Source organism: Argentina silus (assembly GCF_951799395.1).
Source record: "Argentina silus genome assembly, chromosome: X".
Taxonomy (NCBI): domain Eukaryota; kingdom Metazoa; phylum Chordata; class Actinopteri; order Argentiniformes; family Argentinidae; genus Argentina; species Argentina silus.
In genome coordinates, this window is record NC_139653.1 from 22,873,393 (window position 1) to 22,888,553 (window position 15,161).

The window sequence follows — 15,161 nt, forward strand, 5'->3', positions numbered from 1 at the left end:
GATTGATTTACCAAATTATTATTATTATTTTTTCTTAAATTATGTTTAGTACAGTATATGACTTCTTCAGCATGTACAGCAGTTTCCAAGATCACACATCAACTACAGTGGGGTTGTAGAGAACCTGTGCATTGCCCTGAAATCTGTTGCATTAAATTAAAATGTAACTATTCTTTTATGTGTCAGCCTTTAAGACATGGGGGTCATTTTTGGAAAAGCAAATGGCAAATAATTTTGCCTTTATGCTTACTTATGCACGCTTTAGCAATTGCATCATTATCCATAAACAATACATATGAATTCACTGCTGTTGTGATGTGGATAATACCTATTTCACACCTGTTTTAACAAGGATTGTGTTGGAATCCCAAATGAGGGGCCACATTGAACCATATGATAGGTCATAAATAGCCCCCTGGCTGCATGTTTAACATCCCTGATGATGATTCTAGTGCTACTAGACAACCTCAGACATTACAGGATGACTGCACTCTATGAGACTTGTAAATATGCTACGCTGATGTTCCGAGAATTTTTTTTATACAAATATTCCCAAGATGTAATGTTGAAGAGATTTAATACAAATCTTATATATGTAATAAAATGAATGTGCACAGATTGGTTTTAAACATGTCTTAGTGTTCTTGGGCCCATCTACATGCTGGTCATATACTTACTTTTTTTCTAGGAAGTAGACTGTCCTCAAAGCAGGAGTTCCACCAAGTGAAGCTTCATACATGAGCTTCAACAGCCTTGAGAACTGTCTTAAGGACTTGTGAGCTTTTACTCACAGTTGTAAATTATGGCAAGAACATGTTACATTCACTGACGTGGTAGAAGCTCTCACCCAGCACAATAGCAGCGTTGCAGTAATACAACTGAAGAACAAACAATTCATCCACCAGAAGTGATCACATTAACAAGCCAATCAATGAGTAATTCATGAGATTCAAAGTGAGCAAATGTAAAAAGTAAACATTTCTGGTTTTATTGAGGCTCTCATGTATTGATCCATCATTGATATAGTATCCCTTTAGTAAAATACTTAAGACATAAAGCTATGTTCAGAACTTATAGCTTCAGAGCTGTTTATTAAAGCTCTTCCTGATCATTTTAAAACAATTTTTAATTACAATAATTCCTATGGTTTCATTTGGAGCCAGGAAGCAATCTTCAAGAAATACTGGAAAATCTCCCAAGTCTTCAATGGAAGCCATTTTCTCACCAGCTTTCGATCATCTATCATGACACACTTTGGATGTTGTCTTATAGACTGAATTATGACTGGTCACATTTGATGCATTTTATATAATTTCCTTTTTTTCATGGTATGATGGTGTCATAAAAAAGGTCAACGATCCAAAGTGACGTTCAGTCCTGCTAGGAGTCAGGGTTCAGAGGTCAGGGGGACCTGAGGAAGTGGCCTAGTCTGTGGAGCTTTGAGCAGCGCACTGGAGTTGCAGCCTGATAGAGGCTGCAGGTAGTGAGTGATGGGTGTGTATGTGTGTTTGTAGATGTGAGATTAGTTTCATTGTCTCTAGCGTCCTTAAAAAGTAGAGAAATATCAACAAAGAAAGACAAAAAAAAAAAACTCCTCTAAGATAAGCGGCTGGTCATAGGTTCATACGTAGATGCTCGGGCCGTTTGGCCATGACCGGGTAAGCCTGCTGTTTGAACTGGGCCAGGTTGGCGCCCGCGGGCTGGCGTATTGGTAGGGGGGCAGAGGCCTCGCAGCTGGCCATCATGTCCATCTGTTCTGGGGTGGACACCTCCATGGCCTGCTCCTGGGGAGACTGGAGGGAGGCTCCGCCGGGCACCAGGGGGCCCCGGGGCCAGCAGTCACTAGCCGAGAACTTGATTGGGCTGGAGACGGGGGGAGAAATATAAGTAAAGGAGTGTGATAGAAGGGCAGATTTCTGGTTACAGTTTTAAGGGTAGAACATGGCAAGTGGTTGAAAACTTCTGAATACCTGACTGGTGTTCTTGGGCTCCCCAAAAACCGCCGAGGTGATCGGATTTTTGGCTCAAAAGCGAACCTTTCCTTGACGTTTTCCAGTACTGATGGAGCCACATATGTGAACCCCTACAGGAGCAATGGCAAAGGAGGACAAACACATCAAGGTCAATTCTGTCATGACAGTGTTCTTATAATGCACATATATGCATCTCTAATTTCTCACAAACTAGCAAGTGGTCTTACCAGGAAGGCTTGGTTAGCGCTTTCGCTGAGAGTAGAGTCATCTGGACTGTCTACTGGCGTCTGGCTCGTGAACTTCGAGTCAAACTGGCTCACGTCCTCAGCCGATTGCTATGGAGAGCAGAAATCAAGTATGTTATTATAAAACCCCTGTAAAGGGGATGTTTAAATGTGTTCTAAAAACAAGACAAGTGTCCCTCTGCTGCTTACCAGGAAAGGCTTGAATGGAGGCTCTACTTTCCTGGCCAGTAGGTCTTCCCAGTTAATGTGGCGGAAGAAGGGATGGGCCTATGGAAAGATAATGAGAAAACAATTACCAAAATGACAGTGCTTAAATTATTCCCTTCCACAATATTCTCTTTTTGAGCTGTTGTTTTATGATCATTGCATCTATAATCATCAAAGCTTCAAGTCACTATCTCTGTCTCACTCCCCCTACTGCTCTCACCTGCACCTCAGTGGCATCTCCTGCCACCGCTCCAAGTCGTGATGAGGCGTTCCTCTTCAGCAGCTGAAAAAAGAGGAGTCAGAGGAAAAGAGACATGTTGTCTGCAACAAGATAATCTTGGTCTAATGAAGCCACTGCCATAGTAGATGGAGGGAAGGTTGTAATCCTTATACTATGATGTACAAATGCAAATCCAAAAGACATTGACAAAGGAGAACAATGAACATGTACTAAATTAAAATGTTTTGTAGAAGAAGGCATGTGAGATTCAACAAGTGCAAAAGTGCAGAAATTAAGTCAATGTGATTTGGCTACATGCAGAACCAGTCAAAAACGCGCATTGCATAAAATAAAAGGTACAAACGTCAAAAACATAGGTACCCGTTTCAGGAGGTCTCTGGCTTCTTGTGTGAGGTAGGGTGGGAGGTTGAGCTTGCATTTTAAGATTTTGTCGATGGTCTTCTTTCTGTTCTCACCAGTGAAGGGTGGCTACATTAAGAGAAAGAACTCTCGTTACAAACATTTTCATCCATTCAATTTGTGTCATTACCACCTGTAATAAATTACTGTTATTAAGAGGCCATGAGAGGCTGCTTTCTGCACTGACCGCTCCTGTCAACATGTCATACATAAGTGCTCCCAGACTCCACCAGTCCACAGCTCTGTTATGGCCGCTTCTCATCAGGATCTCTGGAGCCCTGGCAAAACAACATCCAATATATTCAAAAGCATCATGTTTACATTTAACTGCTTTAAAGAGATGCTACGGGATCTTCACGGCTACATCTGTATTTTTTAAGCCTCCTGTTTTGGGCTCGATGTGTAGCTAGTCTGTATGTGTATAATACATTATATTCACCCATATATCATTCACCCATGCAACGCATAACTTTTCCTAAAGCAATTTCCTAAAGATATTTTCTCATGACAACTTTGAGGCATGGTAGAAACACCCATTTGAAACTCTTTAAAAAGCTTTTTTCCTTCCAGTGAAAATAAATACAATACTGTACTGCTTAGTATCTATTATATCTATTAGTAATTAGTTTCAATATTGTATGTGCACCTGGCATGTTTTACAGTGTGAGACTTACATGTACTCTATGGTACCACAGAAGGTATGGGTGACTGTACCATCATGGATAGATTCTTTACACAGCCCAAAGTCTGTCAGTTTTACATGACCTGGAAAAGACAACACACAATGATATTACTCAGCCAAACACATCACTTAATGTGAAACAACTGTTTGTGAATAACACTTTGGTGGCCACTTTCTTTCTTATGTCTGGGATACACCACATGTTTTGCCTGGTCTACGGGCTCTAAACATGGGAGAACCTCTCACACTTAACAATTCAGTCAAGCCAAATCGTACTAAACTGATAAACGATATGGTATGTACACCTAGCGACACTACCATGGTTGTATGACCATCACTGGTTGATTGGCTGTGGCAGCTACTTGGGGAAATATGCCTTGCATCTGGTCAAAGTACACTTGGCAAATTGACGCTGAATCTTATGTCAGAAAACTATCGGGACGCTGTAGAGCACAGAGGGAGCCTGTGAAAACTATAAATCGCAAACCGGGTATGTGCTTACACTTTGCGGGCTGCGGCGTTAAGTTTAACTCGAGTTTACTCCAATTTCCATCCCTTTGAAAAATCAGGAGTTCATCGGGAGCCTGTACATTGGGCAAAACAAATTTTGTGTCTGACTGGCTTTACATCGCTGATAATGGATCTAACATGAGGTTCACAAATGTTTACGTCGTTACATTTAAAAAAAATAGATCAGCCTCCATAAGAACACTGTCGCACTGTGATAATGCAAATAATTGCAATACTGTCACCAAAGCTCCAGCAGCATTACCATGGTTATTGAGCATGATGTTCTCAGGCTTGAGGTCTCTGTAGATGATGCCTTTCTGGTGCAGATGGCCCAGAGCCATGGAGATCTCTGCCAGGTAGAAGCTGTATATAAGAATGGTCAGTGTTATTGTCAACACTGAATATCAATGGGTTCTCTATGAATTTTGATGCATGCGTAAAATCATTTGTTCAGCCCCCAACTTTCTGGTCTGACTGCATTATAGTATTCCATTAACTTGACTCACCAGGCTGTGTCCTCCATAAAAATTCCCTCTCTTTCCAGCTGCATAAATAGTTCTCCACCTGCGAGTAATACACAATTGTGTTTTGCACAATACATCAGAGAAGACCCTCGCTCTGTATGGGTTAAAAAGTTCTAGTTGGTGGTTAAAACCGAGATGGGTGTTACTTGATGTGGGTGTTCCTTGATATCAGGAAATGCCCATTATGCTCGCCATTGGTCCGTCGTGGCCATTACTTTTCTTTTTTTTTTTTTACGAAGAAAGCAGTCAGAGTTGATTTTGACAATGCTTCCACTGAAGCACCCTCTATTACCTTTGATTTTTCTCAACACATTCAGTAAATGAACCACTTTTAGCAACCCAATTATTCATTTATTTGAAGTCGCTTTCATTGGATACATGTATGTGAGAGGCTGTTAGGTAATGTTGGATAGCTAATTGACAGTGACAGCTAACGTCACCGAAATACAAATAACAAGCTGATATGGCTAGCCTATAGCCGTACTGCTAGACAGGTTAAGGTGAGCCCGGGGTTGACAGTGTGTCAAAAGTGTTTGAGTATGTAGCAAACATTTCCCTATAATAATAGCTATACAGTATGTTTTGTACAAAATATGCCCGTTGTGACTTCACTCGCTCTCTCGTTCGTGCTGTCTCAATTCAATGGGCTTTATTGGCATGAACAAACAAATGTTTAAATTGTTTTTGATGCTTTGGCAATCATAAGATAAAGAGGTAAAAACAATCAGAAAGTAAAGTTAAGTGAATATAAAGTTAAAGCGAATATTAAAAGGCTAATAAGGGAAATAACACAAAACAAACATACACTGCAAAGTTTATGGTCCATAAGGGTGTGGCACAAAGTAAAAAATTTGGCTGCTAGATTTTTACATTTGGGTATTTCGCCCAATAGATAAGATTTTTCTGCATTTGTCTTTGAAAAATATATCTTATTTCATTATAATTTTGGCATGAGGTTAGGAAATGTGAGCATAGCCTGTCTTTGGGAAGCCAGTGTTGTCTACTACATGGCCAAAAGTATATGGACACCCAAACATCACACCCATATGTGCTTGTTGAACATCTCATTCCAAAACCATGGGCATTAATATGGAGTTGGTCTCCCCTATGCTGCTATAACAGCCTCCACTCTTCTGGAAAGGCTTTCCACTAGATTTTGGAACATGGCTGTGGGGATTCGCTCCCATTCAGCCACAAGAGCATTACTGAGGTCGGGCAATTATGTTGGGCAAGAAGGCCTGGCTCGTAGTCGGCGGTTCCAATTCATCCCAAAGGTGTTCGATGGAGTTGAGGTCAGGTCTCTGTGCAGGTCAGTCAAGTTATCATTGTGTATCATGTCATTATGGACCTCACTTTGTGCACGGGGGCACTGTCATGCTGAAACAGGAATGGGCCTTCCCCAAACTGTTGCCACAAAGTTGGCAGCATAGAATTCTCTAAAATGTGAATTTTATGCTGTAACATGAAGATTTCCCTTCACCGGGGGCCTAGCCCAAACCCTGAAAATCTGCCCCAGACCATTATTCCTCCTCTACCAAACTACAGTTGACACTATACATTCAGGCAGGTAGCGTTCTCCTGGCATCCGCCAAACCCAGATTCGTCCGTCAGACTGCCAGATAGTGAAGCGTGATTCATGACTCCAGAGAACGCGTTTCCACAAGTCTAATGGCGGTGTACTTTACACCACTCCAGCCGACGCTTGGCATTGCGCATGGTGATGTTAGGCTTGTGTGCAGCTGCTCAGCCATGGAAACCCATTTTATGAAGCTCCCGACAAACAGTTCTTGTGCTGATGTTGCTTCGAGAGGCAGTTTGGAATTCGGTAGCGAGTGTTGCAACTGAGGACAGTTTTTTTACACGCTTCGTGCTTCAGCACTCGGCGGTCCCGTTCTGTGAGCTTGTGTGGCCTACCACTTCGCGGCTGAGCTGTTGTTGCTCCTAGACGTTTCCACTTCACAATAACAGCACTTACAGTTGACCGGGGAAGCTCTAGCAGGACAGAAATTTTACAAACTGACTTGTTGGAAAGATGGCATCCTATGACAGTGCCATGTTGAAAGTTACTGAGCTCTTCAGTATGACCCATTCTACTGCCAATGTTTGTCGGTGGAGACTGCATGGCTGTATGCTTGATTTTATGCACCTGTTAGCAAAGGGTGTGGCTCAAAAGCCAAACCCACAAATCAGAAGGAGTGTCCACATACTTTTGGCTATGTAGTGTATGTTGAGTAGGACTAAGGCTGCAGCCCTGTCTCACCCCATGCCCCTGAAGGACAGAATCTGTTTGGTTGGTGCCCACTTACTGTTTGTATACATTGACTTTATAATATGTGTTTTCCTGAAGAACAAAGAAGACCTTTGTGTCAAATTGAGTCAAATGCTTTTTTGAAGTCAACAAAAACTGAAGTATCCAAAAGGTTCTGGTATTCTTTGACAGCTGATTCAAGGGATTGTAATCTCCTTCTCTCACTCTCTAGCTTTCTCTCTCACGGTCTCTCGCTAGCGCTTGCTCGCTCTCAAGTCACAGCTATGAATAACTTCCTCCTCTTTTCCTGATCTCTCTCTCTCTCTCTCTCTCTTCCTATTCCTCTTCCCTGCAGGTAAGCTTTCCATCAGAGTGTTTGATAGTAATCTGTTGGGGAAGAAATTATCATGAGGGGCTGTGGTAGCAGGCAAAAGTACACATTACTGAAGTGTCATCATGGTCTATTCAGGACAGCATTTCATTTGGGGGGGGGACAGCCGATTTGTAAATGGTGACGATGTATATATTGGAATCACTGAAACTGATTTTTTTCCATATTGTGTATGTTGTTAATATGCATGTTGTTTTTTGGGCTGTGTGGCTGGTAACAAGATCAAACCTCTTTCTTTCCCCCTCTCTTTCTCCCTCTCCAGGTAAGCCCCTCATTGCAGTGTCTGTCTGGCCTTCTGTTATCCTTCTGTTACCCACGCACTGCTGAGCATCACTGCCTGTCCTTCCATCATGAACGCTACTTCCCCAACCTAAGATGGACGAGACCTTAAATGAGAAAGCATTAACTAGAGTCTGGAGAACTCCCAAACACAACGTCTTTTACCATACAAGTGGTTTCCAATAATGATGGCTGTTGAGCACATGAATGTATTAACTTTGTTTTTCAGACAACATATGAGCCAAACATGCATGGTCAGAGGTGCAAGTCCTGGTCCCTGGAATCGTTCTAAAGTATGCACCAGACAGAGGCAGGGGTGGAGGACACCCATATTATAAATACATTTTATTTGACCTTGTAGCAATTATATTTATTTACTGCTGTGAGATAAATGTCTGTCTAACCCAAATTATATGCTGTTACTAAATAAATATTCAACCTGGATATTTTAGCTCTGAATGTATCTTTGTAGTTAACTCACCAATTGGCATCATAGCTAGATATTGTGATAAAGTGGTGTAAACTAGTAGACATGAGGATTGATTTATAGTGCACTTGCCATTTACCTGGAAATAGTCACACAGTCATATTATACCTTCAATACACTGAAACTAAGAACATAAGTAACATGTAGTTACTGTGACGTTTGTGGAAGTGTTTGCTGAAGCGAGGTAACCAGATTTCGTGCGAGTCGCGCAAATTGTTTGCGGTAAAACAGACATAAGTACATTGTTTTGTTTAATTGTGGGTGCCTGTTCAGGTCAGAAAGAATACAGCTATTTTCTGTACTTTGCAACCGCTGGCTGCAACAACAGGTGGCCAACCTGCACAGACTTTTAACCCAGGTGCGAAGATAGTGATACAAATGAGGGCAGCCCCTCTCACTCTCCAGTTTGAACCAAAGTCACTTGGATTCTGTGAAACTGCAGTGACCTAAATAATTATCATCCAAAACAAAGTATATGCTTTTCTCTAGAGCTTGCAAGACTGAGGCCATGAATTCAAAGATCTACACCTCAGATGGTTCCCAAATTGAGAGTCCCCTCATACAAATATCTTGGTATCTGGATTGATGATAAAATGTAGTTTAAAATACATATAGATGAATTAACAATAAAGCTGCTAGTTAAATTAGGCTTCTTCTATAGGAACAGGTCATGCTTTTCAATTGACAGTAGAAAGAAAATTATACAATCAACGTTCCTATCAGTCCTCGACTATGGAGACATTATTTATATGCATGTGACCTCCACATTTAAACAATTAGATTCAGTCTATCATTCAGCACTTAGTTTTATTACAGGTGATAAGTTTCATACTCATCACTCAATGTTTTCTTAAATTTCAGTAAATCTATAAAATACAGAAATACCTCATGTACATAAGTATTCAGACTCTTTGCAATGACACTCTTAAAATGAGCTAAAATGCAAAAATTTTATCAACAAATCACTCTTGAATTCAGTCCATCTTAATGCAAGGATAATAGTTCATGTAACTTTGGAATTAATATCTTTGTTTTTATAGGGTCTCTGATTTTCATAGGAATCCATTGCACACTGTGTAGATTAGGATGTCACTACCAACTCAGCAAATTTCATAATTTTCTCTTGATCCTGACAAACTCCCTAGTCACTGCCGGTGACAAACATACCCATAACTTGATGCAGCTACCACTATTCACACGAGAGATGGTGCAGAAACTGCATTGCATGTGCTGGATTTGCACCAAATTTAATGCTTTGTAGTAAAACCAAATAAAAACATTTCCAGCCATTCCTTTCTTTGCTGTATCACTTGAATTCATTGTTGCAAACACAATTATGGATATGAGGCTATAACACAACAAAAAAAAGGGGGAAAAAGTGAAGGGGTCTGAATACTTTCCGAAGGCACTGTATAAAGGAATTCTCCATAAACTCCCATACTATCCTTACATCCCTCATCACCTGGAGACCTAGCACTCATCAGACAAGAACTCAAGATTCGTTAGTCCTCCTCTGAATTGGGTAAAACTGCCTTTAGTCATTGTGCTCCCCGGGCATGGAATGACCTGCAGGATACTCTAAAACTAGCTGCTGTAGTATCATTGGGCCATTTTAGGAACCTGATTAAGGATTCCTCAGTGGAGAAGTGCTGTTGTTATTGTTTGTTGTCTGTAAAAAGAAATTTGTATTACTTGTGTAAATTACATCCTTTTAAAATCTTGATGTAAATAATAGTGGTGTATATATTTTGTAATCAGGGCACCCTTCAAAAAGAGACCTTAGTCTCAAAGGGACTAAGAGGGAATAAATCAATTTAAGGACATGGTAGGCACATGTGATTGTCACTCTTCTACATTTCCATGTATGTGTTGTGTTGAATATTCAAAACATAAAAAATACCTGGTTAGGGGACTGTAAAATTAAGGGTTACTGAAATGACATTAACTTAAAAACATATATTTTCCCAAGTGGTTGATGGGATTTTTTTCAAAGGTTGCCATTGCATAATCAAACTACATTACAATTTAAATGATGGTTCTAATAAATAGTTTTGCATCATAATCATCCATAAACAGCCAACCAAAAGACCATGTCTAAATCATTTCTTTAGCAAACAAATGTTTTATTTCGACATCGGAAATGTGGAAGTTTTGTCAATATAAACAGCTTGCTACAGTGCAGGAACTGACCAATGGCAGGCATCAATGGCCATCTCATGGTGTCAAGGAACGCCTATATAAAAAAAAACACCCTATTGGTAAAACCAATGAGTCCATATACACTGCTCAAAAAAATTAAGGGAACACTTAAGGGACACATCAGATCTTGATGAACGAATTATTCAAGTTGAAAATCTTTACTGATGTACATTGTATAATTTTTTGAGAACAAAATGATGTAACAACGGTCAATGGAAACCAAAATCATCAACCCATTGAGGGCTGGATTCAAAATCACACCGAAAATCAAAGTAAAAAATTCAAATCACAGGCTGATCCAACTTGTGTGAATTTTATCATGGCAACTCATGATGTGATTCAGTAGTGTGTATGGCCCCCGCGTGCCTGTACGCACTCCCGACAACGTCTGGGCATGCTCCTGATGAGTCGGCGGATGGTGTCCTGGGGGATCTCCTCCCAGACCTGGATCAGGGCATCAGTGAGCTCCTGGACAGTCTGTGGCGGTACTTGGTGGCGTCGGATGCACCGATACATAACGTCCCATAGGTGCTCAATTGGATTTAGGTCAGGGGAACGAGAGGGCCATTCAATGGTATCAATGCCTTCTTCATCCAGAAACTGCCTACACACTCTGGCCACATGAGGCCGGGCATTATCCTGCACTAGGAGGAACCCAGGGCCCACTGCACCAGCGTAAGGTCTGACAATGAGTCTGAGGATCTCATCCTGGTACCTAACAGCAGTCAGGGTACCGTTGGCTATGACATGGAGGTCTGTGCGACCCTCCAAGGATATGCCTCCCCAGACCATCACTGACCCACCGCCAAACCGGTCATGCTGGATGATGTTACAAGCAACATTACGTTCACCACGGTGTCTCCAGACTCTTTCACGCCTGTCACATGTGCTCAGTGTGAACCTGCTCTCATGTGTGAAGAGAACAGGACGCCAATTCTGGTGTTCTCTCGCGAATGCCAATCGAGCTGCACGGTGCTGGGCAGTGAGCACAGGTTAATTTAAACTTGCTCTATATTCTATTTTGGAGTGCCAACTACACTACCTTTTGCACAATTACATCAAATGGAAAACACTACACCAAAATGACACTTCCACCAATGTCTTCCTATATCTAACAACCTGGCAGAATGGTGCCAGGTCAACAACCTCTCACTCAACGTCAGTAAGACTAAAGAGTTGATTGTGGATATCAAGAAATTGGAGAAGGAACACCACCATTGACGGGGTTGAAGTGGAGAGGGTCAGAAGTTCCAGGGTCAGAGTGCACATCAACAACAACCTCAAATGGACCCAAAAGCTGCACTGCACAGGGCCGTATGGACCTGAAGAGGGTGGTGAAGACTGCACATTGCATTGTTGGGGCTGAGCTCCCACCCTCCAGGACCTATACACTAGGCACTGCCTGGGGAAGGCCTGGAAAATCATCAAAGACCCAAGTCATAGTCTGTTCACCTTGTTGCAGTCTAATAGGGGGGCTAGCATTCCAACTACCCACTTGGACTTCATCATTGACAATCATACTTGACTCATCACCATAATGCTGCTTATATTTATTCTTAACACTGCTGCCATTTTGTTGTGACATTGTCTTGATTCATTTTAGAATTGTATTCTGATATTGCTGAAAGGTTGCCAATGTTTTTATATTGTTATTTTGTATTGTTGATAGCTGCTCGTGAAGCAATAATTTCACTGCACAAGTCACAGCCTTGTAATGTGTATGTGACAATAACTTGACATTGACTATCTTAAGAATCCTTGAATCTTAAATACTATGTTGCATTCGCCTCTGTATCTGAAGATGCATAAGGTGGATGGGTAGACATTGATGGAAAAATAAAAAGGGAAAGGGGTGGAGACCCATTATGTGTTGATAACAGAAGCCAATTTCCTGAGACAACTGACTCAGGTGATTTGAATAATTTTGTTGTTGATACCATATGTTTTAACTACTTTGAATAAGACAAACATCTGCAGAAAGGAATACTAATGCATAAAGAGGCTGGGCTGACTCCAAAGCAACTCTTGGGCAACAGAGAGAGTTGTAGAAAGAATGGGTGGTCGTTTATCTTGTGGTGAATAGATCCTTTGGTGTAAGTGCCTGTGTGAGGACTGATTTACTGACCGCTTAGGTACTCCAGGATGAGGTACAGCTTGCCCCCTGTCTGAAAGGCGTAGATGAGATCTACGATGAAGGGATGCTTCACTTCCTCCAAGATGTTCCTCTCAGCCTTAGTGTGAGCAGTGTCCTTAGCGTTGCGAACAATCATAGCCTGCCAGTCCCCAAAACATGAATTAATGTTAGTCACGGTACCTCTAGTCTGCTATTTCAAAAGCCACATGATGATTTATTTATCCATCCAGAAAAACAAACCAAGAAACCACTGCCATTAATTCTGTGGCTGAACTGTTTCGAGTAATCCTGTTAGAAATTAAGCTACTGACTTTTCAATTCCTTGTGTATTTGTTGCTTTACTTGATAGATACATTGAACAGGTAAAATGGTATGCGTACATCAGAATTTATCAAGCAGAAGCACAGTACAGTATCTATTGTGCAAAATCAAATGGACTTATATAGCACTTAAACTGCCAAGACTGCAGCATACAGTATATGGCAAACTACCAGTTACTAGCAAGATCTTACCTAACCACAGGCTTCAAGGAAAGACAATATTTGCAGAGAGGCAACACAATAATGTTCACTTAAGTTTATGTGAAAAATTTAAAAACATTTTTGACCATCATGATTCAATACATATGTGAACAGGTGGTTATTGGACAGTCGTCTGTAGCCTAGGTCTGTGAATCAGCCTAACGGAGTGACACTAGTTAATATTGATTTGTTGTTGTCCTCATTATACACAGGTTGAAAAAAATGAAGCTACCTTCTTCAAAACCTTCATGGCAAATATCTTCCCTGAGGCTGCTCCTGCAACTTTTCGAACTTGAAAGACCTAAAAAAAAAGAAGAACTAGGTCACTATTATTGCCAAATAATAGCAAATGTGACTTTGGCATTAGGACAAAACTCCACTACAGTATCAAAACCCATTTGAGAGGGTGATAACTTATCATGGCTCTCAGGAGAACAGTACCTTTCCATAACCGCCTTTTCCCAGCACACGCAGGAGCTCAAAACATTCTGGCCTGATGTTCTCTGTTCCTTGGTTGACATTGTCCTCAGAAATCTCAATCTTCTCACAGTCGTCCATGTTGCTGGAAAAACACAAATCTCACAAAGTTATGTTGTTTCTTTAAAAACACAGGGTACAGTTACAGTGCCTGCTCAACAGAATTATTTCATCAGCAACATGATGCAATACAGAAACACTTACAATTCAAAGCCACTGCACTGGTCCATGAAATCGTTGATCTGAGCCTAGGACAGAAAATAAGTAAAAGCACATTGTAATCACAAATGTCTGCTTTGCAACTGAAATCACTGCAGAGACAAACAACTGCAGTGGGGAGGTTGCCAACAGCACCAGCTGTAGTTACATTAGATTCAGCAGTAATAGTCGATAATATCATGGAGTATTTAATTTTGGATGAAAAAAGGAGGATGTCAACAGAAATACATATTTTGATATCAAATAAACTAATAAGTGTTTCATGTGAAATTTATTTCAGGAAAGTGGATCTTGAGCAGTTGACTACTTTAATAACGGTGCCATGACCATGCAAGTTTACAGATGACAAAAGGCTCATGTTTACCAGATGTTTATGTAGGTGGCTAACTTTACACCCAAACAAACATGTTGTGATATTTAGTGTTGCCCAATCTTTGCCAAGGGAGTTCTTAACATGATGCAAGACATTTTGAAAGAGCACAAAAAATGTTATCTGAAATCATGGAAAAAGGTACTACCACTTTGCAAATAATTGTCAGAAACCAGGCTATCAAAAAATGGGTATAGACAAAACAGTCACAACCATCATGATAATTTCTTGTATGAATTGACATCTTTCTGGGGTGTCCAAACGGAATGATAAGTCTATGGTCCAAACAGGCATGTTGCTTCATACTGTAAAAATAAACTGTTGCACTCAAGCAACTAAAGCACGGTTGGCTCTGCGGTGCTGCCTGTCACCTCGAGCAAGCAAGGAAATCAACATTGCATAGTTGATATTCCTTACAAATATCTAACATTGTGCAAAGTCCATTATCTGCTGCATAACAATAACAACTTATTCGCAACAGCTTCGACTCAGCAGAAAACAAAGTGACAGCTCCTGATTGCTATCTAGTAACAGTGGCTAACATAGCTGGCTAATCATGCAGCTTGATAGTATCCGTTGTCATAAACGGGCCTGAATGGCCACTACTAACCAAGACAGGCCTAATAGCTGCTAGCTACTAGCTATCATGGCTATAAACAGTTGCCTAGAATACTCAACCACACCCGACACAGGGTTTAGTCTATCACCTCCTCGAGCTCATCATCGGAGACATTTTCCTCCGGCTGATCCAAGTCGATGTCAAACACACCAGCCATCGTTACTTTCGTTCGGGTTGCACGCTCAGCGAGAATAGCAAGCTTGCGATCTCCGCCTCATGGACAAACACACATCGCCGCCATAATAACCGGCTACTATACAAGGCATGCGCACGCTGAACCAACCACGAAGCAGCGACCTGCCCGGACGCTGTGTTGCAGGAAACAAAAACCGCCGAGTTTCAAAACTCCAAACAAGAAACTGTCATTATGACAGTTGTAAGAGGCCATCTTTAACTATATATATATATATCTAGCTTGTCATCCACATGAATTGCA

The 15,161-nt window shown here is 41.1% G+C and overlaps 1 protein-coding gene across 1 annotated transcript; it reads right to left on the minus strand.

The window, feature by feature from the left end:
- Nucleotides 1–39: 39 nt before the first annotated feature.
- LOC310823136 (ribosomal protein S6 kinase beta-1-like) lies at nt 40–14,958 on the minus strand. Its single transcript, XM_083695883.1, has 15 exons — nt 14,814–14,958; nt 13,722–13,765; nt 13,482–13,602; nt 13,273–13,341; nt 12,511–12,658; nt 4,764–4,821; nt 4,520–4,620; nt 3,740–3,830; nt 3,253–3,343; nt 3,027–3,134; nt 2,646–2,708; nt 2,408–2,485; nt 2,201–2,308; nt 1,971–2,083; nt 40–1,863 (listed from the first exon to the last, which is right to left on the minus strand). Exons 1-15 carry the CDS (start codon nt 14,880–14,882, stop codon nt 1,614–1,616), a joined length of 1,512 nt encoding a protein of 503 aa, XP_083552009.1. The 5' UTR covers nt 14,883–14,958; the 3' UTR covers nt 40–1,613.
- Between the last annotated feature and the right edge of the window lie 203 nt (nt 14,959–15,161).

What these genes read in the sequence shown, in the direction of transcription:
- LOC310823136 (XM_083695883.1), bottom strand. Translation starts at nt 14,882, where the DNA reads ATGGCTGGTGTGTTTGACATCGACTTGGATCAGCCGGAGGAAAATGTC. An exon ending in CCGATGATGAGCTCGAGGAG is followed by an intron (nt 13,766 to 14,813) that starts GTGATAGACTAA and finishes TTTCTGTCCTAG; the next exon opens with GCTCAGATCAACGATTTCAT. An exon ending in ATGACATGTTGACAGGAGCG is followed by an intron (nt 3,135 to 3,252) that starts GTCAGTGCAGAA and finishes CTCTTAATGTAG; the next exon opens with CCACCCTTCACTGGTGAGAA.